Source organism: Pseudorca crassidens, chromosome 2 (assembly GCF_039906515.1).
Source record: "Pseudorca crassidens isolate mPseCra1 chromosome 2, mPseCra1.hap1, whole genome shotgun sequence".
Classification (NCBI taxonomy): Eukaryota; Metazoa; Chordata; class Mammalia; order Artiodactyla; family Delphinidae; genus Pseudorca; species Pseudorca crassidens.
Genome location: NC_090297.1, coordinates 111,280,524 through 111,307,908, shown reverse-complemented (window position 1 = coordinate 111,307,908; position 27,385 = coordinate 111,280,524). Strand labels below are relative to the sequence as shown.

The 27,385-nt window shown below is 40.5% G+C and overlaps 1 protein-coding gene across 5 annotated transcripts in view; it reads right to left on the bottom strand.

Annotated features, from left to right (window-relative positions):
• TDRD10 (tudor domain containing 10) overlaps positions 1–27,385 on the bottom strand; it is a 53,706-nt gene that overhangs the window by 9,736 nt on the left and 16,585 nt on the right. For 4 of the 5 annotated variants that reach the window (XM_067727973.1, XM_067727972.1, XM_067727976.1 and 1 more), the window contains exon 6: positions 26,879–27,032. In XM_067727973.1, coding sequence (XP_067584074.1) covers positions 26,879–27,032 — 154 coding nt within the window. The remainder of the gene's footprint in view (positions 1–26,878; positions 27,033–27,385) is intronic. The other variant, XM_067727977.1, reaches the window with a different exon arrangement.

Below are 27,385 nucleotides of genomic sequence, written 5' to 3'. Positions count from 1 at the left end.
TTAAGAGATAAATATAACAAGCCTGTTTTGCCAGTTTGTGAAATTAAGTTTCAGAGGAAAATCTACACAATTATCATTCCACCACCACAGCAGAACCTCACGTTTCAGGAGGTCTGCAGCACGGAAGTGGCCACCTGGAAGCTACAGAGATCAAGGCGGCACCTCAGCAGCTGCCACACCAGCAGACTGTGATTAAGATCTATTGTTGCTGTAAGCGGTTACTCTACGCCCAATCCATCCACAGCTGTTAATGCTCTCGTTACTTTGTTCTGGGACATTACTACCAGCTGGTCAAGCGTTCCAAGAGGTGGCCTGGTCCAGAATCATGCTGGTGAGTCCCAGCAGTGGGAAAGAACACACAGGGTACACAAAGGTCAGTGGCCAGAAGGCTTTTGGGGGCGGGGTTGGGGGAGGGTCCCATCCGGTTCCCCTGCACACCAGGGAGAAGCTCTCCAACCAGTACTGGGGGGTGGGGGGTCACAGGCCTCACATGACACTCAGAAAAGTGGTGGCCTCCCTGAGACTGCTCACTGCCACACCCCTGGCCCACTGTGGTCACCCTGGCCATCACTTTTAAGGCCCTGTCTCTACCCGGGGAACTGCACCTGGAGTCACCTGAAAGGCACATCCACGTGGAAATTTAATACTTACAGCTTTAACCCTCGACTGCCACCCAGTACCACACCTTGTACTTCACAGGTGACAGACACAGACCTTGCTCTCAGGAAGCCACACTGAGTCACTCCACACATATTTATAAAATGCGTACATTCTAGACATGGCCACCATGAAGCTCACACTCTTGGTGGGGGCAGCAGACAAGAAGTATACAAAGAGGTATAAGGTCAATGACCATAAGGGCAAAGAAGAAACGCAAGTCAAGGAGAGGGGACAAGCGGGCAGGGGTGGGGGAGGGAGTGATGGCTGAACAGACGCCTAAATGAAGTGAGAAGGCAAACCCACAGACGCCTGGGAGACGAGCCTTCCGGCTGGGAACACCTGAGGCCCTAAGGTGGGGATGTGCTTGGTGTGTTTGGGGAATGGCACTGGGGCTGGAGGAACAGACTCTTGCATCTCTTACCTGGACCACCTGAGACAGGTCTTCTGCTTCCACTCTGGCCCCTGGAGTCTATTCCACAGGGTCCCTTTAAAACCTAAATCTCGGTGAACAGATGAACTAATGGTGGCACATCCATACAAGAGAACACCACTTAGCATTAAAAAAAGAATTGCTGATGGTGCGACCGCATGGATGAATCTCAATAACATTCTGCTGAGTGAAAGAAACGAGACACAAAGAAGCACATATGGCATGATTCCATTTACACCAAACTCTAAAAAGGATAAATCTCATTTAAAGTGATAGAAAACAGGTCAGTCACTGCCTGCGGGGCACAAAGCTGGGATAGGGCACAAGAGAACCTTTTGGGTGACTGAAACGGTCTATATTTAATTGTGATGGTGGTTACATGGCTGCATACACTTGTCAAAATTCATCAAACTGTACACCTAGAAGGGGTTTATTTTACGTAATACTTCAATAGTTGATTTTTTAGTGTACATTCGTGAAATCTGGTTATGTCGCTCCCTGCTCAAACTGTCCAGTGTTCTCATTATTATGTGACTATATAAATACCAATTGCTGCTGAATCAAGTTACATACTATGAAAATTTTTTTTAATTTTAACATTAATGGGACTTCCCTGGTGGTCCAGTGAGCAAGACTCCTTGCTCCTAATGCAGGGGGGCCGGATTCAATCCCCGGCCGGGGAACTAGATCCCACGTGCACGCCGCAACAAAGATCATACGTGCCACAAACTGAGACCTGGCACAGCCCAAATAATTAATTAAAATAAATAAATAATTATTTTTAATTTTAATATTAAAAAAGGTATGTATTATGATTACTTTTATCCTTATACAAACTTCTCCAGGAATTAACTGCTCCTTTTTTCCCCTCCATTTACTTTTTTGCCTTATTGCTTCATTGTATTGGTGCATATCCCTCCATAGCTTTCTGAGAGCAGCTACATGGGACATACATTTTTTGAGACCCTACATTTGTGAACAAGTCCTTACTCTACCTTCATTCTAGAGTAATTTAATTAAGAACAGATTGGGGGTTAGACATTATCTTCCTACAAAATTTAATGACACATTCCAATCCTATACCCTTCCATGTGGATTCTCTTTCTGAAGCTTTATCCAATACTCTAAAATATTTCTATAATGTGTCTTGGTGTAGGTTTTTATTTTCCCAGTCATTATCCTAGGTACTCAATGGTTGCTTTCAAACTAAAAACATATCCTTCACTCCTGGGAGACTTTGTTATATCATTTGATATTTTCTCTCCCACGTTGACCTGAACTCTTCCTACATGTTTATGTTGCACCACGGATCCTCTCATTTGACCTTTACTCTTCTCTAAAACAATTCTACTACAAAATATTTCGATTGATAAATCCTCTCCCCCAAAAGCTATTATCAAAATTGACAAAATTGTCAAAAACAACCATTTCAGTATTCTGGACATTGAACAGAAGCATACAAAAAACAGGGTATCTGTTAAAAAACAACAACAGAAAACTACAGGCCCTTGGATAAGAATATGAGACTAAGGTGTGTCAGTCTGGAGCTTCTCCCACTCTCTGGTCCTTTGGCTGATAGTTCTACCACAGTAGGCAAAGCTGTGAAAACCGGTAGCTTCAGAGGTGGCTGACTTTACTGGAACCTTGAAACATCAGAAAGTAAGAAAGAACATGGTAAGAAAAAATATGGGTAAGTACAATAGGTTTTCTTCTCATGAGTTTTCTAAATTATGTTTGACAGTTGAAATAAAAATTGTAACTGTCCAATATGGTTCTAAATGAACACCGAGGACATATTTTTAAAAATTACATTATAAACAGGGGAGGGTAAAGAGAAATAGGGTTTCTATACTTAACTCAAACCAGTAAAGTCAACAGGCATAGACTATGTTATGTATATATAACATGTAGAACAACCACTTAAAAAGGTATACAAAGAGATACACTTAAAAAACACTACAGCAGAAGCAAGAAGAACTACAACTCTGCAGCCTGTGGAAGGAAAACTTTCACAAAAAGACAGACAAAATGAAAAGGCAGAGGACTTTGTACAGATGAAGGAACAAGATAAAACCCCAGAAAAACAACTAAATGAAGTGGAGATAGGCAACCTTCCAGAAAAAGAATTCAGAATAATGATAGTGAAGATGATCCAGGACCTCGGAAAAAGAATGGAGGCAAAGATCGAGAAGATGCAAGAAATGTTTAACAAAGACCTAGAAGAATTAAAGAACAAACAAAAGGGATGAACAATACAATAACTGAAATGAAAAGTACACTAGAAGGAATCAATAGCAGAATAACTGAGGCAGAAGAACGGATAAGTGACCTGGAAGACAGAATGGTGAAATTCACTGCCACGGAACACACTAAAGAAAAAAGAATGAAAAGAAATGAAGATAGCCTAAGAGACCTCTGGGACAACATTAAATGCAACAACATTCGCATTACAGGGGTCCCAGAAGGAGAAGAGAGAGAGAAAGGACCCGAGAAAATATCTGAAGAGATTATAGTTGAAAACTTCCCTAACATGGTAAAGGAAATAGGCACCCAAGTCCAGGAAGCGCACAGAGTCCCAGGCAGGATAAACCCAAGGAGAAACATGCCAAGACACATAGTAATCAAATTGACAAAAATTAAAAACAAAGAAAAATTATTGAAAGCAACAAGGGAAAACGACAAATAACATACAGGGGAACTCCCATAAGGTTAACAGCTGATTGCTCAGCAGAAACTCTACAAGCCAGAAGGGAGTGGCACCATATATTTAAAGTGATGAAAGCGAGAACGTACAACCAAGATTACTCTACCTGGCAAGGATCTCATTCAGATTCGACGGAGAAATCACAAGCTTTACAGACAAGCAAAAGCTAAGAGAATTCAGTACCACCAAACCAGCCCTACAACAAATGCTAAAGAAACTTCTCTAAGTGAGAAACACAAGAGAAGAAAAGGACCTACAAAAACAAACCCATAAGAATTAATAAAATGGGAATAGGAACATACGTATCGATAATTACCTTAAACGTGAATGGATTAAATGCTCCAACCAAAAGACACAGGCTCACTGAATGGATACAAAGACAAGACACATATATATGCTGTCTACAAGAGACCCACTTCAGACCTAGGGACACATACAGACTGAAAGTGAGGGGATGGAAAAAGATATTCCTTGCAAATGGAAATCAAAAGAAAGCTGGAGTAGCAATACTCATAGCAGATAAAATAGACTTTAAAATAAAGAATGTTACAAGAGACAAGGAAGGACACTATGTAATGATCAAGGGATCAATCCAAGAAGAAGATATAACAATTATAAATATATATGCACCCAACACAGGAGCACCTCAATACATAAGGCAAATGCTAACAGCTATAAAAGAGGAAATCGACAGTAACACAATAATAGTGGGGGACTTAAACACCCCACTTTCACCAGTGGACAAATCATCCAGACAGAAAATTAATAAGGAAACAAAAGCTTTAAATGACACAACAGATCAGATAGATTTAATTGATGTTTATAGGACATTCCATCCAAAATTAGCAGATTACACTTTCTTCTCAAGTACACAAGGAACATTCTCCAGGACTGATCACAACTCGGGTCACAAATCAAGCCTCAGTAAATTTAAGGAAGTTGAAATCATATCAAGCATCTTTTCCGACCACAACACTAAGAGATTAGAAATCAATTACAGGGGAAAAAAACGTAAAAAACACAAACACATAGAAGCTAAACAGTACGTTACTAAATAACCAAGAGATCACTGAAGAAATCAAAGAGGAAATCAAAAAATACCTAGAGACAAATGACAATGAAAACATGATGATCCAAAACCTATGGGATGCAGCAAAAGCAGTTCTAAGAGGGAAGTTTATAGCAATACAAGCCTACTTCAAGAAACAAGAAAAATCTCAAATAAACAATGTAAACTGACACTTAAAGGAACTAGAGAGAGAAGAACAAACAAACCCCAAAGTTAATGGGTTGGGAGTTCGGGATTAGCAGATGCAAACTTTTATATATAGAATGGATAGATAACAAGGTCCTACTGTATAGAACAGGGAACTACATCCAGTATCCTGTGATAAACCATAATGGAAAATAATATGAAAAAGAATGTACATATATGTATAAGTGACTCATTTTGCTGCACAGTAGAAATTAACACATTGTAAATCAACTATACTTCAGTAAAATAAATTATTAAAAAAAATTTCAATTGAAAAAAACACAAACCCAAAGTTAGTAGAAGGAAAGAAATCATAAAGATCAGAGCAGAAATAAATGAAATAGAAACAAAGAAAACAATAGCAAAGATCAATAAAACTAAAAGCCGGTTCTTTGAGAAGATAAACAAAATAGATAAACCTTTAGCCAGACTCATCAAGAAAAAGAGGGAGAGGATTCAAATCAATTAAAATTAGAAATGAAAAAGGAGAAGTTACAACGGACACTGCAGAAATACAAAGCATCATAAGACACTACTACAAGCAACTCTATGCCAATAAAATGGACAATCTGGAAGAAATGGACAAATTCTTAGAAAGGTATAACCTTCCAAGACCGAACCAGGAAGAAATAGAAAATATGAACAGACCAATCACAAGTAATGAAATTGAAACTCTGATTAAAAATCTTCCAACAAACAAAAGTCCAGGACCAGATGGCTTCACAAGTGAATTCTATCAAACAATTAGAGAAGGGACGAGGGGAAGATGGCGGAAGAGTAAGACGCGGAGATCACCTTCCTCCCCACACATACATCAGAAATACATCTACACGTGGAACAACTCCTACAGAACACCTACTGAACGCTGGCAGAAGACCTCAGACCTCCCAAAAGGCAAGAACCCCCCCTACCACGTACCTGGGTAGGGCAAAAGAAAAAAAGAAAAAACAGAAACAAAAGAATAGGGACGGGACCTGCACCAGTGGGAGGGAGCTGTAAAGGAGGAAAAGTTTCCACACGCTAGGAAGCCCCTTCGCGGGCGGAGACTGCGGGTGGCAGAGGGGGGGAGCTTCGGAGCCACGGAGGAGAGCACAGCAACAGGCGTGCAGAGGGCAAAGCGGGGAGATTCCCCGCACAGAGGATCGGTGCTGACCGGCACTCACCAGCCCGAGAGGCTTGTCTGCTCACCCGCTGGGGCGGGCAGGGCTGCGAGCTAAGGCTCGGGCTTTGGTCAGAGCGCAGGGAGAGGACGGGTTGGCGGCGTGAACGCAGCCTGAACGGGTTAGTGCACCACGGGGGGGGGGGGGGGGGGGGGGGCGGGAGGGAGTCCGGGAAAAGGTCTGGAGCTGCCGAAGAGGCAACAGACTTTTTCTTCCCTCTTTGCTTCCTGGTGTGCGAGGAGAGGGGATTAAGAGCGCTGCTTAAAGGAGCTCCAGAGACGCGCGTGAGCTGCGGCTAAAAGCGCGGACCCCAGAGACGGGCAGGAGACGCTAAGGCTGCTGCTGCCGCCGCCAAGAAGCCTCTGTGCGAGCACAGGTCACTATCCACACCTCCTTTCCGGGGAGCCTGTGCAGCCCGCCACTGCCGGGTTCCCGGGATCCAGGGACAACTTCCCCGGGAGAACGCACGGTGAGCCTCAGGCTGGTGCAACGTCACGGCGGCCTCTGCCGCCGCAGGCTCGCCCCGCACTCCGTGCCCCTCCCTCCCCCCGGCCTGAGTGAGCCAGAGCCCCCGAATCAGCGGCTCCTTTAACCCCGTCCTGTCTGAGCGAAAAACAGACGCCCTCCAGCGACCTACACGCAGAGGTGGGGCCAAATCTGGGAGCTGTGAGAACAAAGAAGAGAAAGGGAAATCTCTCCCAGCAGCCTCAGAAGCAGCGGATTAAAGCTCCACAATCAACTTGATGTACCCTGCATCTGTGGAATACATGAATAGACAACGAATCATCCCAAATTGAGGAGGTGGACTTTGAGAGCAAGATTTATGATTTTTTCCCCCTTTTCCTCTTTTTGTGAGTGTGTATGTGTATGCTTCTGTGTGAGATTTTGTCTGTATAGCTTAGCTTCCACCATTTGTCCTAAGGTTCTATCCGTCTGTTTTTTTTAAATTTTTTTCTTAATAATTATTTTTTAATTTGATAACTTTATTATAATTTACTCTATTTTATTTTACTTTATCTTCTTTCTCTTTCTTTTTTCCTTCCTTCCCTCCTTCCTTCCTTCCTCCCACCGTCCCTCCCTCCCTCCCTCCTTCCTGTTTCTTTCCTTTCTTTCCTCCTTTCCTTCTTTTCTTCCTTCTTTCTTTCTTTCTTTCTTCCTACTTCTACTAATTCTTTCTCTCTACTTTTTCTCCCTTTTATTCTGAGCCATGTGGATGAAAGGCTCTTGGTGCTGCAGCCAGGAGTCAGTGCTATACCTCTGAGGTGGGAAAGCCAACTTCAGGACACTGGTCAACAAGACACCTCCCAGCTCCACATAATATCAAACGGTGAAAATCTCCCAGAGATCTCCATCTCAATGCCAGCACCCAACTTCACTCAACGACCAGCAAGCTACAGTGCTGGACACCCGATGCCAAACAACTAGCAAAACAGGAAAACAACCCCACCCATTAGCAGAGAGGCTGCCTAAAATCATAATAAGTCCACAGACACCCCAAAACACACCACCAGACGTGGACCTGCCCACCAGAAAGACAAGATCCAGCCTCATCCACCAGAACACAGGCACTAGTCCCCTCCACCAGGAAGCCTACACAACCCACTGAACCAACCTTAGCCACTGGGGACAGACACCAAAAACAACGGGAACTACGAACCTGCAGCCTGCAAAAAGGAGACCCCAAACACAGTAAGATAAGCAAAATGAGAAGACAGAAAAACACACAGCAGATGAAGGAGCAAGATAAAAACCCACCAGACCTAAAAAATGAAGAGGAAATAGGCAGTCTACCTGAAAAAGAATTCAGAATAATGATAGTAAAGATGATCCAAAATCTTGGAAATAGATAGACAAAATGCAAGAAACATTTAACAAGGATCTAGAAGAACTAAAGATGAAACAAACAACAATGAACAACACAATAAATGAAATGAAAAATACTCTAGATGGGATCAATAGCAGAATAACTGAGGCAGAAGAACGGATATGTGACCTGGAAGATGAAATAGTGGAAATAACTACTGCAGAGCAGAATAAAGAAAAAAGAATGAAAAGAACTGAGGACAGTCTCAGAGACCTCTGGGACAACATTAAACGCACCAACATTCGAATTATAGGGGTTCCAGAAGAAGAAGAGAAAAAGAAAGGGACTGAGAAAATATTTGAAGAGATTATAGTTGAAAACTTCCCTAATATGGGAAAGGAAATAGTTAATCAAGTCCAGAAAGCACAGAGAGTCCCATACAGGGTAAATCCAAGGAGAAATATGCCAAGACACATATTAATCAAACTGTCAAAAATTAAATACAAAGAAAGCATATTAAAAGCAGCAAGGGAAAAACAACAAATAACACACAAGGGAATCCCCATAAGGTTAACAGCTGATCTTCCAGCAGAGACTCTGCAAGCCAGAAGGGAGTGGCAGGACATATTTAAAGTGATGAAGGAGAAAAACCTGCAACCAAGATTACTCTACCCAGCAAGAATCTCATTCAGATTTGATGGAGAAATTAAAACCTTTACAGACAAGCAAAAGTTGAGAGAGATCAGCACCACCAAACCAGCTTTACAACAAATGCTAAAGGAACTTCTCTAGGCAAGAAACACAAGAGAAGGAAAAGACCTACAATAATGAACCCAAAACAATTAAGAAAATGGGAATAGGAACATACATATCGATAATTACCTTAAATGTAAATGGACTAAATGCTCCCACCAAAAGACACAGATTGGCTGAATGGATACAAAAACAAGACCCATATATATGCTGTCTACAAGAGACCCACTTCAGACCTAGAGACACATACAGACTGAAAGTAAGGGGATGGAAAAATATATTCCATGCAAATGGAAACCGAAAGAAAGCTGGAGTATCAATTCTCATATAAGACAAAATAGACTTTAAAATAAAGACTATTACAAGAGACAAAGAAGGACACTATATAATGATCAAGGGATCAATCCAAGAAGAAGATATAACAATTGTAAATATTTATGCACCCAACATAGGAGCACCTCAATACATAAGGCAAATACTAACAGCCATAAAAGGGGAAATCGACAGTAACACATTCATAGTAGGGGACTTTAACACCCCACTTTCACCAATGGACAGATCATCCAAAATGAAAATAAATAAGGAAACACAAGCTTTAAATGATACATTAAACAAGATGGACTTAATTGATATTTATAGGACACTTCATCCAAAAACAATAGAATACACATTTTTCTCAAGTGCTTATGGAACATTCTCCAGGACAGATCATATCTTGGGTCACAAATCAAGTCTTGGTAAATTTCAGAAAACTGAAATTGTATCAAGTATCTTTTCCGACCACAACGCTATGAGACTAGATATCAATTACAGGAAAAGATCTGTAAAAAATACAAACACATGGAGACTAAACAGTACACTACTTAATAATGAAGTGATCACTGAAGAAATCAAAGAGGAAATAAAAAATACCTAGAAACAAATGACAATGGAGACACGACGACCCAAAACCTATGGGATGCAGCAAAAGCAGTTCTAAGAGGGAAGTTTATAGCAATACAAGCCCACCTTAAGAAACAGGAAACATCTTGAATAAACAACCTACACTTGCACCTAAAGCAATTAGAGAAAGAAGAACAAAAACCCCCAAAATTAGCAGAAGAAAAGAAATCATAAAAATCAGATCAGAAATAAATGAAAAAGAAATGAAGGACACGATAGCAAAGATCAATACAACTAAAAGACTGGTTCTTTGAGAAGATAAACAAAATAGATAAACCATTAGCCAGACTCATCAAGAAAAAAAGGGAGAAGACTCAAATCAATAGAATTAGAAATGAAAACGGAGAAGTAACAACAGACACTGCAGAAATACAAAAGATCATGAGAGATTACTACAAGCAACTCTATGCCAATAAAATGGACAACGTGGAAGAAATGGACAAATTCTTAGAAATGCACAACCTGCCAAGACTGAATCAGGAAGAAATAGAAAATATGAACAGACCAATCACAAGCACTGAAATTGAAACTGTGATTAAAAATCTTCCAACAAACAAAAGCTCAGGACCAGATGGCTTCACAGGCAAATTCTATCAAATATTTAGAGAAGAGCTATCACCTATCCTTCTCAAACTCTTCCAAAATATAGCAGAGGGAGGAACACTCCCAAATTCCTTCTACGAGGCCACCATCACCTTGATACCAAAACCAGACAAGGATGTCACAAAGAAAGAAAACTACAGACCAATATCACTGATGAACATAGATGCAAAAATCCTCAACAAAATACTAGCAAACAGAATCCAACAGCACATTAAAAGGATCATACACCATGACCAAGTGGGGTTTATTCCAGGAATGCAAGGATTCTTCAATATACGCAAAACAATCAATGTGATACACCATATTAACAAATTGAAGGAGAAAAACCATATGATCATCTCAATAGATGCAGAGAAAGCTTTTGACAAAATTCAACACCCATTTATGATAAAAACCCTGCAGAAAGTAGGCATAGAGGGAACTTTCCTCAACATAATAAAGGCCATATATGACAAACCCACAGCCAACATCATCCTCAATGGTGAAAAACTGAAAGCATTTCCACTAAGATCAGGAACAAGACAAGGTTGGCCACTCTCACCGCTCTTATTCAACATAGTTTTGGAAGTTTTAGCCGCAGCAATCAGAGAAGAAAAGGAAATAAAAGGAATCCAAATCGGAAAAAAAGAAGTAACACTGTCACTGTTTGCAGATAACATGATACTATACATAAAGAATCCTAAAGATGCTACCAGAAAACTACTAGAGCTAATCAATGAATTTGGTAAAGCTGCAGGATACAAAATTAATGCACAGAAATCTCTGGCATTCCTATACACTAATGATGAAAACCCTGAAAGTGAAATCAAGAAAACACTCCCATTTACCATTGCATCAAAAAGAATAAAATATCTAGGAATAAACCTACCTAAGGAGATAAAAGACCTGTATGCAGAAAATTATAAGATGCTGATGAAAGAAATTAAAGATGATACAAATAGATGGAGAGACATACCATGTTCTTGGATTGGAAGAATCAACATTGTGAAAATGACTCTACTACCCAAAGCAATCTACAGATTCAATGCAATCCCTATCAAACTACCACTGGCATTTTTCACAGAACTAGAACACAAAATTTCACAATTTGTATGGAAACACAAAAGACCCCGAATAGCCAAAACAATCATGAGAATGAAAAACGGAGCTGGAGGAATCAGACTCCCTGACTTCAGGCTATACTACAAAACTACAGTAATCAAGATAGTATGGTACTGACACAAAACCAGAAAGATAGATCAATGGAACAGGATAGAAAGCCCAGAGATAAACCCACGCACATATGGTCACCTTATCTTTGATAAAGGAGGCAGGAATGTACAGTGGAGAAAGGACAGCCTCTTCAATAAGTGATGCTGGGAAAACTGGACAGGTACATGTAAAAGTATGAGATTAGATCACTCCCTAACACCATACACAAAAATAAGCTCAAAATGGATTAAAGACCTAAATGTTAAGGCCAGACACTATCAAACTCTTAGAGGAAAACATAGGCAGAACACTCTATGACATAAATCACAGCAAGATCCTTTTTGACCCACCTCCTAGAGAAATGGAAATAAAAACAAAAATAAACAAGTGGGACCTAATGAAACTTCAAAGCTTTTGCACAGCAAAGGAAACCACAAACAAGACCAAAAGACAACCCTCAGAATGGGAGAAATTATTTGCAAATGAAGACAAAGGATTAATCTCCAAAATTTACAAGCAACTCAATAACAAAAAAACAAACAACCCAATCCAAAAATGGGCAGAAGACCTAAATAGACATTTCTCCAAAGAAGATATACAGACTGCCAACAAACACATGAAAGAATGCTCAACATCATTAATCATTAGAGAAATGCAAATCAAAACTACAATGAGATATCATCTCACACCAGTCAGAATGGCCATCATCAAAAAATCTAGAAACAATAAATGCTGGAGAGGGTGTGAAGAAAAGGGAACACTCCTGCACTGCTGGTGGGAATGTGAACTGGTACAGCCACTATGGAGAACAGTATGGAGGTTCCTTAAAAAACTACAAATAGAACTACCATACGACCCAGCAATCCCAGTACTGGGCATATACCCTGAGAAAACCATAATTCAAAAAGAGTCATGTACCAAAATGTTCATTGCAGCTCTATTTACAATAGTCCGGAGATGGAAACAACCTAAGTGCCCATCATCGGATGAATGGATAAAGAAGATGTGGCACATATATACAATGGAATATTACTCAGCCATAAAAAGAAACGAAATTGAGCTATTTGTAATGAGGTGGATAGACCTAGAGTCTGTCATACAGAGTGAAGTAAGTCAGAAAGAGAAAGACAAATACCGTATGCTAACACATATATATGGAATTTAAGAAAAAAAAAATGTCATGAAGAACCTAGGGGTAAGACAGGAATAATGACACAGACCTACTGGGGAACGGACTTGAGGATATGGGGAGGGGGAGGGGTGAGCTGTGACAAAGCAAGAGAGAGGCATGGACATAAATACACTACCAAATGTAAGGTAGATAGCTAGTGGGAAGCAGCCGCATAGCACAGGGAGATCAGCTCGGTGCTTTGTGACCACCTAGAGGGGTGGGATAGGGAGGGTGGGAGGGAGGGAGACGCAAGAGGGAAGAGATATGGGAACATATGTATATGTATAACTGATTCACTTTGTTATAAAGCAGAAACTAACACACCATTGTAAAGCCATTATACCCCAATAAAGATGTCAAAAAATAAATAAAGTAAATGGTTCAATGGAAAAAAAAAAAACATTTAGAGAAGAGCTAACACCCATCCTTCTCAAACTCTTCCAAAAAATTGCAGAGGAAGGAACACTCCCAAACTCATTCTATGAGGCCACCATCACCCTGATACCAAAACCAGACAGATATACTACAAAAAAAGAAAATTACAGACCAATATCACTGATGAATATAGATGCAAAAATCCTCAACAAAATACTAGCAAACAGAATCCAACAACACATTAAAAGGATCATACACCATGATCAAGTGGGATTTATCCCAGGGATGCAAGGATTCTTCAATATACACAATTCAATCAATGTGATACACCATATTAACAAATTGAAGAATAAAAACCATATGATCATCTCAATAGATGCAGAAAAAGCTTCTGACAAAATTCAACACCCATTTATGATAAAAACCCTCCAGAAAGTGGACATAGAGGGAAACTACCTCAACATAATAAAGGCCATATACGACAAATCCACAGCAAATATCATTCTCAATGGTGAAAAACTGAAAGCATTTCCTCTAAGATCAGGAAAAAGACAAGGATGGCCACTCTCGCCACTATTATTCAACATAGTTTTGCAAGTCCTAGCCATGGCAATCAGAGAAGAAAAAGAAATAAAAGAATACAAACTGGAAAAGAAGTAAAACTAACACTGCTTGCAGATGACATGATATTGTACATAGAGAATCCTAAAGATGCCACCAGAAAACTACTAGAGCTGGGCTTCCCTGGTGGCACAGTGGTTAAGAATCTGCCTGCCAATGCAGGAGACACGGGTTCAAGCCCTGGTCTGGGAAGATCCCACATGCCGAGAAGCAACTAAGCCCGTGTGCCACAACTACTGAAGCCTGTGTGCCCTAGAGCCCATGCTCTGCAACAAGAGAAGCCACGGCAATGAGAAGCCTGCGCACTGCAACGAAGAGTAGCCCCTGCTTGCCGCAACTAGAGAAAGCCCGGCACAGCAACAAAGACCAGATGCAGCCAAAAATAAATAAATAAATATTTGAAAAAAAAAAAAGAAAAGAAAACTACTAGAGCTAATCAATGAATCTGGTAAAGTTCCAGGATACAAAATTAATGCACAGAAATCTCTTGCATTCCTATGCACTAACGATGAAAGATCATAAAGAGAAATTAAGGAAACAATCCCATTCACCATTGCAACAAAAAGAATAAAATATCTAGGAATAAACCTACCTAAGGAGGTAAAAGACCTGTACTCGGAAAAGTGTAAGACACTGATGAAAGAAATCAAAGATGACACAAACAGATGGAAAGATATACCGTGTTCTTGGATGGGAAGAATCAATATTGTGAAAATGACTCTACTACCCAAAGCAATCTACAGATTCAATGCAATGCCTATCAAATTACCAGTGGCATTTTTTTTTTTTACAGAACTAGAACAAAAAATCTTAAAATTTGTATGGAGACACAAAAGACCCCAAATAGCCAAAGCAGTCTTGAGGGAAAAAAATGGAGCTGGAGGAATCAGGCTCCCTGACTTCAGACTATACTAGAAAGCTACCGTAATCAAGACAATATGGTACTGGCACAAAAACAGAAATACAGATCAGTGGAACAGGATAGAAAGCCCAGAGATAAACCCATGCACCTATGTTCAACTAATCTATGACAAAGGAGGCAAGGATACACAATGGAGAAAAGACAGTCTCTTCTCTAAGTGCTGCTGGGAAAACTGGACAGCTGCATGTAAAAGAATGAAATTAGAACACTTCCTAACACCATACACAAAAATAAACTCAAGGGCTTCCCTGGTGGCACAGTGGTTGAGAGTCCACCTGCCGATGCAGGGGACACGGGTTCATGCCCCGGTCCGGGAGGATCCCACATGCCGCGGAGCGGCTGGGCCCGTGAGCCATGGCCGCTGAGCCTGCGCATCCAGAGCCTGCGCGTCTGGAGCCTGTGCTCCTCAACGGGAGAGGCCACAACAGTGAGAGGCCCGCGTACCGCAAAAAAAAAAAAAAATGTGACCCAACTATATGCTGTCCACAAAAAGCTCGCTTCAAATATAATGACATAGTTGGGTTTAAAGTACAAAGATAAGAGGCATGCAAACATAATCAAAGGACATGGTTATATTACTATCAGATAAAATAAACATCAAAGAAAAAGCACTAAGAGAAAAATTACAGAAAGGGATATTATGTAATTATAGAAGCATCATTCCACCAAGAACACATAGTAATCCTAAATGTATATGCACCAAACAACAGAGCTGCAAAATGTAAAATGCAAAAACTAATAGAATTGAGAGGAGAACTACACAAATCCACAATTATAATTGGAGACTTCAACACCCCTTTTAACAACTGACAGAACAACGAGTCAGAAAATCAGCAAGGATATAGAACTTAACAATACCATCGACCAACAGGATCCAGTCAACATGTACAGGACACCCCACCCAATAACAGCAGAATACACATCTTTACAAGTGCCCATACAACATATACCAAGACAGACTATATCCTGGGCCATGAAATAAGTCTCAATAAGTGTAAAAGGATTCAAATCATATGAAGTGTGCTCACTAACCACAAAAGAATTAAATTAGAAATCAATAACTGAAAATATCTGGAAATATCCAAATATTTGGAAACCAAATAACACACTTCAAGAAAACTCCACACAATGAAGAAATCAAAAGGAAAATTAGAAAATATTTTGAACTCAATAAAGACATAACAAAAATGAAACTGAAAAATATCAAAATCTGTGGAATGCAAGTACACTTAAAGAGAAATTTATAGCACTAAAAGCCTATATTAGGAAATAAAATAGTTACAAATGAATGATTTCAGCTTTGATCCTAAGGGGGGAATAAAAAGAAGAAAAGCTAAAAGCCAAAGAAAACAGAACAAAGAAAGCAACTAAGAGCAGAAATCAATGATATTGAAAAAAAAATAGAGAAAATCAATAAAACAAAGAGCTGGTTCTTTGAAAGGATCAACAAAATTGATAAACATCCAGCAAGAATGAAAAGAAAAAGGGAAGACAGGAATTGCCAGTATCAGGAGCAAAATGGGCTATCACTACAGACCTCGCAGATATCAAAAAGATAGCAAGGGAATACCAAGAACAACTCTACACATAAATAACAAACATAAATTTCAAACAAGAAGTTTGACAACTCAGACAAAATGTACCACTTCCTCAAAAACTATAAACTATCAAAACTCACCCAATCTGAAATAGATGATTTGAAGAGCCCCATTACTGTTAAAGAAATTGAACTCTTACATTAAAAAAATCTCGGGAATTCCTTGGTGGTCAGGTCAGTGGTTAGGACTCGGCGCTGTCACGGTCGGGGGCCCAGGTTCAATCCCTGGTTGGGGACCTGAGACCTGAGATCCCACAAGCCATGCAGCACAGAAAAGAAAGAAAGAGAGAAAGAGAGAAAGAAAGAAGGAAAGGAAAGGAAAGGAAAGGAAAGGAAGGAAAGAGAGAAAGAGAGGGAGAGAGAGAGAGAGAGAGAGGAAGAGAGCAAGAAAGAAAAGAAAGGAAAGAAAGCAAGCAAGCAAGAAAGAAAATCTCCAAGCCCAGATGGTTTCACTGGAGAATTCTACCAAACATTTAAGAAAACTTAACACAGTTCTATATAGTCTTTTCCAAAAGGAGGGAACACTCTCCAATTCATTTTATAGGGATAGTATTACCATGATACTAAAACCAAAGATAGTACCACAAAAAACAAAAAACCTACAGATCAATATCTTTCATGAAAATAGATGCAAAAGTCCTTAACAAAGTATTAGCAAATAGAATTCAGCAATATATAAAAATAATTATACACCATGACCAAGTGGGGTTTATTCCAAGAATGCAAGGTTGGTTCAATATTTGAAAAATCAATCAAGGTAATCCATATTAACAGGCTAAAGAAAAAACATCACATGATCATATCATTCAATACAGAAAAAAGCATTTGACAAAATTCAGTATCTGTTATAAGTTGAATTATTTCCCCCCTTCAAAAAATGTATGTTGAATGCCTAACCCCCAGTACCTCAGAATGCGACCTTATTTGGAAACAGGGTCTTTATAGAGGTTAAGCAAGGTAAAACAGTCACTAGGGTGGGTCCTAATCCAATATGAGTGTTTCCTTATAAAAAGAGGAAATTTGGACACGGAGCCAGACACAGAGGGAAGACAATATGAAGACACACATGGAGAATGTTATGTGAAGACAGAAGATTGGACTGACACATCTATAAGCCAAAGAACACCAAAGATTGTTGGCAAACCACTGGAAGCTAGGAAGAGGCAAGGAATAATTCCCCCACAGGTTTCAGAGGGAACTTTGCCTTGCTGACAAACTAGCCTCCTTGGACTTCTAGCCTCCAGAACTGTGAGATGATCATTTTCTGTTGTTCTAAGCAGCCCAGTTTGTGGTACTTTGTGATAGCAATCCTAAGAAATTAATACAATGATTCATGATAAAAAAAAAACCTCTCAGAAAAACAGGAATAGAGGAGAACTTCCTCAACTTAATAAAGAACATCCATCCAAAAACCTATGATAATATCATACTTTATTGTGAAAGACTGAATGCTTTCTACACTAAAAGGATAAGGCAAGGATGTCCACTCACTACTCTAATTCAACATAGTGCTGGAAACCTAGCCCAGTACTAAGAAAAAGAAACAGAAGACATATAGATCAGAAAGGAAAAAATAAAAGTGGCCCTGTTTACAAATGACATTATTGTCTACACAGAAAATCCTAAGAAATCTACAAAAAAAGAAAAGAAAAAAACCAAATTCCTATCACTAGTAAGTTCAGCAAAGTAACAGAATACAAGATAAATATACAAAAATCAATCGTATTTCTATATACTACCAATGAACAAGGAGACACAGAAACCAAAACTACAGTGTGACTTATAATCACTCAAATAAAATGAAATACTTAAGTATAAATCTAATAAAATATATTAGGACCTAATGTATGCTGAAAACTATACAATGTTGATTAAAGAAATCAAAGAAGGTCTAAATCAATGGAAATTTATACTGTGTTCATGGACTGGAAGACCCAACATATAATAAAGATATCAATTCTCCTTAAACTGACATATAGGTCTAATGCAATTGCTAGCAAAATTCCAGTCAAAATTTTGGTAGGCATAGATAAAACTATTCTAAAATCTATATATACAAAGGCAAAAGAAATAGAACAGCTAAAACAATATTGAAAAACAATAAAGTTGGAGGAATCACTCTACCCAATTTCAATACTTTTTATAGCTACAGTAACTGAGATAGCAGGAGGCATAGACATGTAATCAGTGAAACAAAACTGAGGACCCAGAAATGAATCCACACAAATATGTCCAACTGATTTTTTTTTTTTTTTGCGGTATGCGGGCCTCTCAGTGTTGTGGCCTCTCCTGCTGCGGAGCACAGGCTCTGGACCCACAGGCTCAGCGGCCATGGCTCATGGGCCCAGCCGCTCCGCGGCATGTGGGATCTTCCCGGCACGGGGCACGAACCCGTGTCCCCTGCATCGGCAGGCGGATTCTCAACCACTGTGCCACCAAGGAAGCCCGCTATATAACTTTTTAAAAAACAAGATAAATTCTTTGAGACCTAGGACTGGCCAAAAAGTTCTTAGACCTGACAACAAAAGCGTCATTCATAAAAGGAAAAATTGATAAACTGGACTTCACTGCTCTGAAAAAAACCCTGTTAAGAAAATGAAAAAAAACAAGCTACAGAGTAGGAGAAAACATTTGCAAACCATGTATCCCACGCCTCCAATGCAGGGGGCACAGTTCAATCTCTGGTCAGGGAACTAAGATACCACATGCCGAGGGGTGTGGCCAAAAAAAGTGACAACACCAAATCCTGGAGGGGATGCAGAGAACTCCTCATACATTCCTAGCAGGAATGTAAAATGGTACAGCCACTCTGAAAACAGTTTGGCTATTTCTTAAAAAAGTAAACATGCAATGACCATACCACTCAGCAATTTTAATTTTGGGCATTTATCCCAGAGAAACACACAAACTCCATACATGAATATTTATAGCAACTTTATTTGTAACAGTCAAAAACCAGAAACAATGTAGATATCCTTCAATGGGTAAATGGTTAAGCAAACTGCAGTACATCCATACCATGTAATACTACTCAGCATTAAAAAGGAATAAACTAGGGCTTCCCTGGTGGTGCAGTGGTTGAGAATCTGCCTGCTAATGCAGGGGACACGGGTTCGAGCCCTGGTCTGGAAGGATCCCACATGCCGCGGAGCAACTAGGCCCGTGAGCCGCAACTACTGAGCCTGTGCATCTGGAGCCTGTGCTCCGCAACAAGAGAGGCCGCCATAGTGAGAGGCCCACGCACCATGATGAAGAGTGGCCCCCGCTTGCCACAACTAGAGAAAGCCCTTGCACAGAAACGAAGACCCAACACAGCAAAAATAAATAAATTAATTAATAAACTCCTACCCCCAACATCTTAAAAAAAAAAGGAATAAACTATTAGTATATGCAACAACACCTGGATGAATCTCCAAAAATTATGTTGGTTGAAAAAAGCCAATCACCAAAGGTTATATACTATATTATTTAATTCATATAACATTCTTGAAATTAAAGAAATAGAGAACAGATTAATTGCTCCAGGGGCTAAGGTGGGGATGGGGATGGGAGGGAAATGGGTGTGGCTATAAAAAGGCAACAGGAAGGATACTTGTGGTGGTGATGGAAACGCTCTGTATCGTAACTGTATCAACGTTAATACCCTGGTTGTGAAATTGTTTTGTAAGATGTTACCATTGGGGGAACTGGACAAAGGGTACAGTATTGTTTTTTACAAGTAACTGCATGTGAATCTACAATTATCTCAAAAAGAAAAGTTTAATTGAAAGAAAAAAAAAGTTCTTATCGTGCTAGCAGCATAAAAGCAGGCAGAGGCCACTGGCCAAAGTTTGCTGACCCCTTTCCTGGTTAGTTATCTTATGGCAAATATCTTCTCCCAGTTTTTGGCTTGAATTTATCTTCCTTTATATTATCTTTCAAAGAAGATAAATTCATAATTTTAATTCATCCACCTATCTTTTTTTTTTTTCCAGTTAACTCTTTATGCCTTAACAAGTCTTATTCTACTCTGAGGTCCTAAAGATATTCTTGTACATTTTTGCCTAAAAGTTTTAAAGTTTTGTCTTTCACATTAAGTCTCTAGTCCATCTAGAGTTTATTTTTTATTTTTTTAAAAATTTTATTTATTTATTTTATTTTTGGCTGTGTTGGGTCTTTGTTGCTGCGCACGGACTTTTCTCTAGTTGCGGTGAGCGGGGGCTACTCTTCGTTGCAGTGCGCGGGTTTCTCATTGCGGTGGCTTCTCTTATTGCAGAGCACCAGCTCTAAGCGCATGGGCTTCAGTAGTTGTGGCTTGCGGGCTCTAGAGAGCAGGCTCAGTAGTTGTGGCACACGGGCTTATTTGCTCTGCGGCATGTGGGATCTTCCCGGACCAGGGCCCAAACCCGTGTTCCCTGCATTGGCAGGCAGATTCTTAACCACTACGCCACCATGGAAGCCCTAGAGTTTATTTCTGTGCATGAGGTAAGGCAGGGATATAATTTCGTATTTTTCTATATAAATAAGCAACTGTCCAGATTCAATAACTAAAGTGTCCATCCTTTCACCAGAGATGTACAACTCTACCAGAATAGTCAGTAGTTTCTGCATTTGCATAAGCCTCCTTTAGGGGCTCTCTATTGTATTTTATTGGTCAAACTGTCCAACCCTAGGCCAATAGTACAACGTCTTCTTATAGGGCAAGGCCTCCCATCTTTATTTTCAGGAAGAAATGTCTTAAATATTCATAGACTTTTGGTCCATATAAATTTTAGAATCAGCCTGTGGGAATTTTTATTGAAATTATACAGAATCAAAAGATTAATTTTGGGAGAATGACTCTTAAATAACTCTTATTATCTTCCTATCCATGAACATGAAACTTTTCCTATTTTAGAGTTCCTTAAAGACTTTCAATAAAGCTAAATTATTTCCCCCAGATAGGCCATGAGCACCTTTCACTGGATTTATTCCTAGGTACCTTAATTTTTAAAACTGCTGTTTGGTTTTTTTGTTTGTTTGTTTGTTTGGGGTTTTTATTTTTGCCATACGCGGGCCTCTCACTGCCGCGGCCTCTCCCGTTGTGGAGCACAGGCTCTGGACGTGCAGGCTCCGCGGCCTGCGGGATCCTCCCGGACTGGGGCACGAACCAGCGTCCCCTGCATCGGCAGGCGGACTCCCAACCACTGCGCCACCAGGGAAGCCCTAAAACTGCTCTTATAAATGGTATATTTTTAAAGTTATTTTGTTGTTTATTCATGGAAATATAAATAAAATTGATTTTTATATACCTGATATATATCCAGCTACCATGTTAAAATGTTATTTCTAATAATTTACATATTATTTAAGTTTTTCTATGTAAAGAAACATCATCTGTAAATAATGAGTTTCATTTACCCTGTTCCAATATTTATGCCTTTAACTTATTTTCCTTTCCTCACTAGATAAAACTAGACTTCCAGTATATCCTTGTCTTGTTCTTATTTTTAAAGAGAATGCTTATAATGTTTTTCTATTAAAATATTATTTTCTGTAGAGTTTTGGGAGATTGCCTTTATCAGGTTAAGAATAACCTTCTATTTCTAGCTGCTAAGAAACTTTATTTTTTAAATCATAAATTAGTAGTGAATTTTATCAAATGCTTTTGCTGTGCCTATTTAAGACGATCATATGGTGTTCACTCTTTAATCTGTTAATGTAGTGAAAGATTTATCGTTTTTCATTCTTTTTTTCTTCCTTTCTTTCTTTTTTTTTGGCTGCGCCATATGGCTTGTGGGATCTCTGTTCCCTGACCAGGAACTGAACCCAGGCTTTGGCAGTGAAAGCTCAGAATCCTAACCACTAGGCCACCAGGGAACTCCTGATTTATTATTTATCTAATATTAAGCTACTTCTGCATTTCTAGAAAAAAAATGCAACCGCCATGATGTATAATACTATCTTCATTAGCCAATACTGACTTCATTTTGCCAATATTTTGTTTAGAAACATTGCATGTGTATTCATGTGAGTGAAACCAGCCTGCAATTTTTCTCTCTTATGCTCTCCTGTCTGATTTGATATCAGGGTTATATTGGCCTCATAGAATGAACTAGCAAGTATCTCATTTATTCTTTAGAAGAATTTATATAATATTAGAATTTTCTGTTCCTTGAAAATTCAGTAAAATTTGCCTATAAAACCATCTGGGCTTGGTGTTTTCTTTATAAGAAGATTCTAAACTTTGATTCAACTGCTTTACAGATATAGGACTAGCAGTTTTTTTTATTAGTTTTGAAAATGATATACTTTAATAAATGTGTCCATTTCTTCTAAGTTTTCAAGTTTATTACCGTATTAGCTTATATTTTATTATCTGCTACATCTATAGTTATCATCTTTTTATTACTAATGTTTACCTATGCCCTTTTCTCCTTTATTCTTGATTAATCATTCCAAAGGTTTTTCTGTTTCATTAATCTCTTTAAAGAATGAAATTTTGACTTTACTGATCCCTTCTATTGTAGCTTTGTTTTTTTATGCTTCTTGTTTTCCCCCCGGCTTTACTGAGATGTAACTGACATATAATTGTGGCTTTGTTTACAAAATTTTAAATTTTAAAAAACTTTGTTTTAAAACTTTTGTCTGGGCTTCCCTGGTGGTGCAGTGGTTGAGAGTCCACCTGCCGATGCAGGGGACACGGGTTCGTGCCCCGGTCTAGGAAGATTCCACATGCCGCGGAGCGGCTGGGCCCGTGAACCATGGCCGCTGAGCCTGCACGTCCGGAGCCTGTGCTCCGCAACGGGAGAGGCCACAACAGTGAGAGGCCCGCGTTCCGCCAAAAAAAAAAAAAAAAAAAAAAATTTGTCTGTTCCTTATTTGGGTTTATTTTTACTTTTTATATACTTCTTCAATCAACTCTAAGCTCATTTATTTTCATCCTGTCTTCTTTGCTCATTTAAGCATTCAATATTATACAGTTCCCTATAAGTATTGCTTTCGCTGTATCCCACAACTTTTTTTATATATAAATTTATTTATTTTATTTTTAGCTGCGTTGGGTCTTTCTTGCTGAACGCCAGCTTTCTCTAGTTGCGGCAAGTGGGGGCTACCCTCATTGCGGTGCACGGGCTTCTCATTGCGGGGGCTTCTCCTATTGCAGAGCATGGGCTCTACGCACGCAGGCTTCAGTAGTTGCGGCATGTGGGCTCAGTAGTTGCGGCTCGTGGGCTCTAGACTGCAGGCTCAGTAGTTGTGGTGCACGGGCTTAGTTGCTCCGAGACATGTGGGATCTTCCTGGACCAGGGCTTGAACCCGTGTGCCCTGCACTGACAGGCGGATTCTTAACTACTGTGGCACTCAGTAGTTAAGTAGGGAAGCCCTATCCCACAACTTTTGATGAGAAAAACTTTCCTTATCGTTCAGTTCTAAGTACTTTTTTTTTTTTGGGGCTGTGCAATGCAGAATGCAGGATCTTAGTTCCCCGACCAGGGACTAAACCTGTGTCCCCTGCAATGCAAGTGTGGAGTCTTAACCACTGGACAGCCAGGGAAGTCTCCTAAGTACTTTTAAATTTCTCTTATGATTTCTTCTTTGACCCATGTGTTGTTTACTTAGAAATATGTTTTTAGATTTCCAAATGTATGGAGATTAGTGTTCATCTTTTGGTTACTTATTTCTAATGCAAAAGCACTGGGAATGTTCCTGAGAAATGATAGCCATCCCAAAAGGAAGAAGGCGAGCCTCTTAACACCCTTTTCTAGTACCTGGTTCTGGCATGACAGTACTCGCCCGTCCCAAATAATCCTAAAACTGGACGAACTATATGAATTAACCGTTTCTGGCACAGGCTAATGATAGTGGGTAGCAGAGAGCAGTTTGCCTGAGAAAAGGAGAGCATAGCCGGTGAGCCCACATTTACTCTGGACATTTTCCCAAACCACGGCAAAGGCAAGCAGAGCTTGGGCAGTCAGTGGCAGTCTTCCTGGGCAGAAGAAACCCAGATAAGAGTTTTGGTGCCAGGAACTTGTGAGACAGGGTACCAGAGAGAAAGGAGTCAGAGAAAAGCCCCAGAGATCTAGAGGCTGACCCCAGGTCCTTGGTTGAATCCTAGGCTGCCCGTGTGCAGGGCAAGTTCTGGGAGGCCTTCGAGAGAAGAGCTGCTGTAGAAGGTAGAGGACAGGGAGCTAAGAGAGGAATACAGGAATCAAAGATCTCACAGCGCTGGGGAGACAACAGAGTTCCGACCCGGCCAGAGTGCAGAGACCTTGGTAAGCACCCTGAGACCCTCACCCTTAGGAAAAGGATTTTGCCCAAAAACTACGGCTCAAACTGAAGTATACTAATTCGAACAAAGAAAACCAACTTTAATAAGATCAGAAGGCCAGCTAGTGTTCCATTTTTGCTAGGAAAAAATAATCAACACTATTTAGAGAACATAATATAAAGTCTCTACAATACAACATCCATAATATCCAACATACAATCAAAAATTACCATATTTGTAAGAAGTCTTGACCCTTAAGCAAGGAGGTAAATGTCACTAGAAGCAGAGCCACTAATGACCCAGCTGTTGGAATTGGCAGAAAATGATTTTATAACTACAGTAAGTATGTTAAAGAACATGGAAGAAAAGGTAAACAAAATGGATGAAAAGATGGAAGAGTTCAGCTGAGAAATGGGGAAAAAAGAACCAAATGGCAGTTGAAAACTACACTATCTAAAATGAAAAATGCATTAGCTGGGCTTAATAGCAGATTGGACATAACAGCAGAAACGATTAGAGATTTCCAAGACAGGTCAGTTGGAAAGAGTGGGGAAGCTGTGGCCATACCTATACTGAGAGCAGTTGGCAAGGTGGTGTGAATATCTTCAGCGGCTCACAGGGCAGCTTAAGAGATTGAGGGCTGGGTTCAACTGAGAGAGGGGTTTTGCAAGATATGACCTAGTGAGCTAAGGGAATTCAGGTCGTTTGAACTAAGGTAGTTATAACTACGGAATCTAAGCTAAGAAGGGATGTGATGGAGCAAAGAGTGTTGAATAGTGAAGAAATGGTGAGGCAGTGGATTTTGGGTCCCAGTGTGTCTAATCATTAGACTGGGGGCTTTAGAGCCTTGCTACTCAAAATGTGGTCCCAGGACCACCTGGCACTTGTGAAAAGTCTCAAGCCCTGCCCCAGATGCACTCAATCAGCATCTCTGCAGGTGAGGCTCAGCAAGCTGTTTCCCAAGCTCAGCAGTGATTCTGACGCTATTCAAGTTTGAGAACTGCTCCTCCAAAGTAAGAGAGCTGCAAAGAAGGGGACAGGGGCAGAGTGGGATGCTCGAAATGGATATTGTGGAGATGTTCAGTTATGAGCAATGACAAGGTCTGAGATATAACTCAGGGAAAGGGAAACTGTGACTGAGTGGAAGAAAAGATCATTAAAGATAAATGCTCTAGAAATAAGGGGCCAGGCTCTTAGATCATTCACAGGGACACAATGTGAGTGTCAGTAAGAGAGAAAGACAGTGAGTCAGAAGCTGAAGTTATCAGGGGAGCATGACAGCGAGAATGGCAGATGACTGCAACCAAGGTCAGTACGTAGCATAATCTGACAGCCTGCCCTTCCAAGAGCTAGAGTTTAAGGAGAATGGAAAGAGAATAGTTTGGACTAGCAAGGGGAGCCACCTCTGACAATCTTACTGTGATGATTCCTACCCACCTCTCAACTCCCATCTCCAACTTCTGCAGCAGTGGCTGACCTTGTTAACTGCCTGCCAACAGGCATTCTCCCTTCCCTTGCTGACAGATCCCCAAGTTTAGTAACAATGTACCTATTTTAAAATAAGCTATATTTTCCAGCCTCCTCTGCACTGAAGGTCACCAGTTGTAGTTCTCTCCAACACAACAGGAGTAGAATTGTGGTCAGGCTTCTGAGAATGCAGCTTTTATGAGGATACAGCCTCTCCACCCTCTGCCTCTCCCCTTCTTCCTGCCTGGAACTCTGATAACACCATGGAGTGCCCATACCAACCTTGGACTCCTTACCTCCTGAATTCTTCTACAGGAAAGAAAAACAAATAGCTAACTTGTTTAAGTCACTGTCGGCTGTATATATGAGGAAATCAGAACAACTCAATCGCTAACAATTCAGGCTCTGAAGTGAGATGCTTTGCTCCTGGTTCACCTTTACCTACCGAGAACGGGCCCACCTCACCGGAGGGAAGCTCCCGGGGCTTAGTTACGGGCCTTCTCGTCTCTGTCCACAAAGGCAGCCCCCACCAGGCGCTAACCCACCATTAACTCTCCCCTTGCAATACCTCACATTTGTCTCTCTGCCAGGAAGGACCAGATTTTATTCACTTTTGTCTTACTTACCCTCACACCAGCACCCAGAACAAGGCTGTGCAAACAACAGATACTCGATTAATGTCTGCTACGTTAAACAAGTAAAAGCCTCAATTTCCATAACCCACGTTGAAAAAGCCCTGACTGAATTGCCTAATAACCCTTTTTTTGTCCTTGCTAAGAATACAGCCTTCCTTTCATTTCAAAATTCCAAGTTTTCCATACTAACCTTGCTTCCAACCGTTAAAGGTCATAAAAGTTCCCGAATTTCATCCCAGCCCCTGCTCTGTCCACAGTACGACTGGGATGGAAGGAGGAGGAAAGTCCAGAAAGCAAAGTCGGCCAAGCTCTGAAGAGTGAGCACAGAGCAAACCAGAGCGCAGAGAGGCCAGACACCTACCAGCAGTTCCTGGGTCCACTCAGTCACATCAAGGGTCCTCTTGGGAGACCTGTTGGAATTCACGTACAGTTTTCGTTTGCGGAAGAGCTTCCCATTCAGCTCCTGGATCGCAAGCGCCACTTTCTGCATGGAGCCCACATCTACAAATGCGAAGCTGCAAAGGAAAGAGAGGGCAGCTCTGAGCCCGGCTCAGAGCAGAGCCACAGGAGGGCACCAAGCCCAAGCCTAGGAAAAGTCTCCTCTCCCCTCTGTGGGGACAGGAGAGGAGCTGGGCTGACACTAACACACCAGGAGGCCACAGTGACATCCACATTTGGGCTGGGATGGGCAGTGGGACAGCCTGTCCTGGGTGTCCTGGGGATCAGGAGACACATGCTGACCCTATCACCGTATAACATAGGGCACGGCTCTGGGCTTCCTTCACGCCGCTCCCCACAAAATTTCAAAGCCCTTTTACTGCCTGGAAAATAAGAAAGGGAAAATATGAGTAGGTCCAGATTTCAGGGG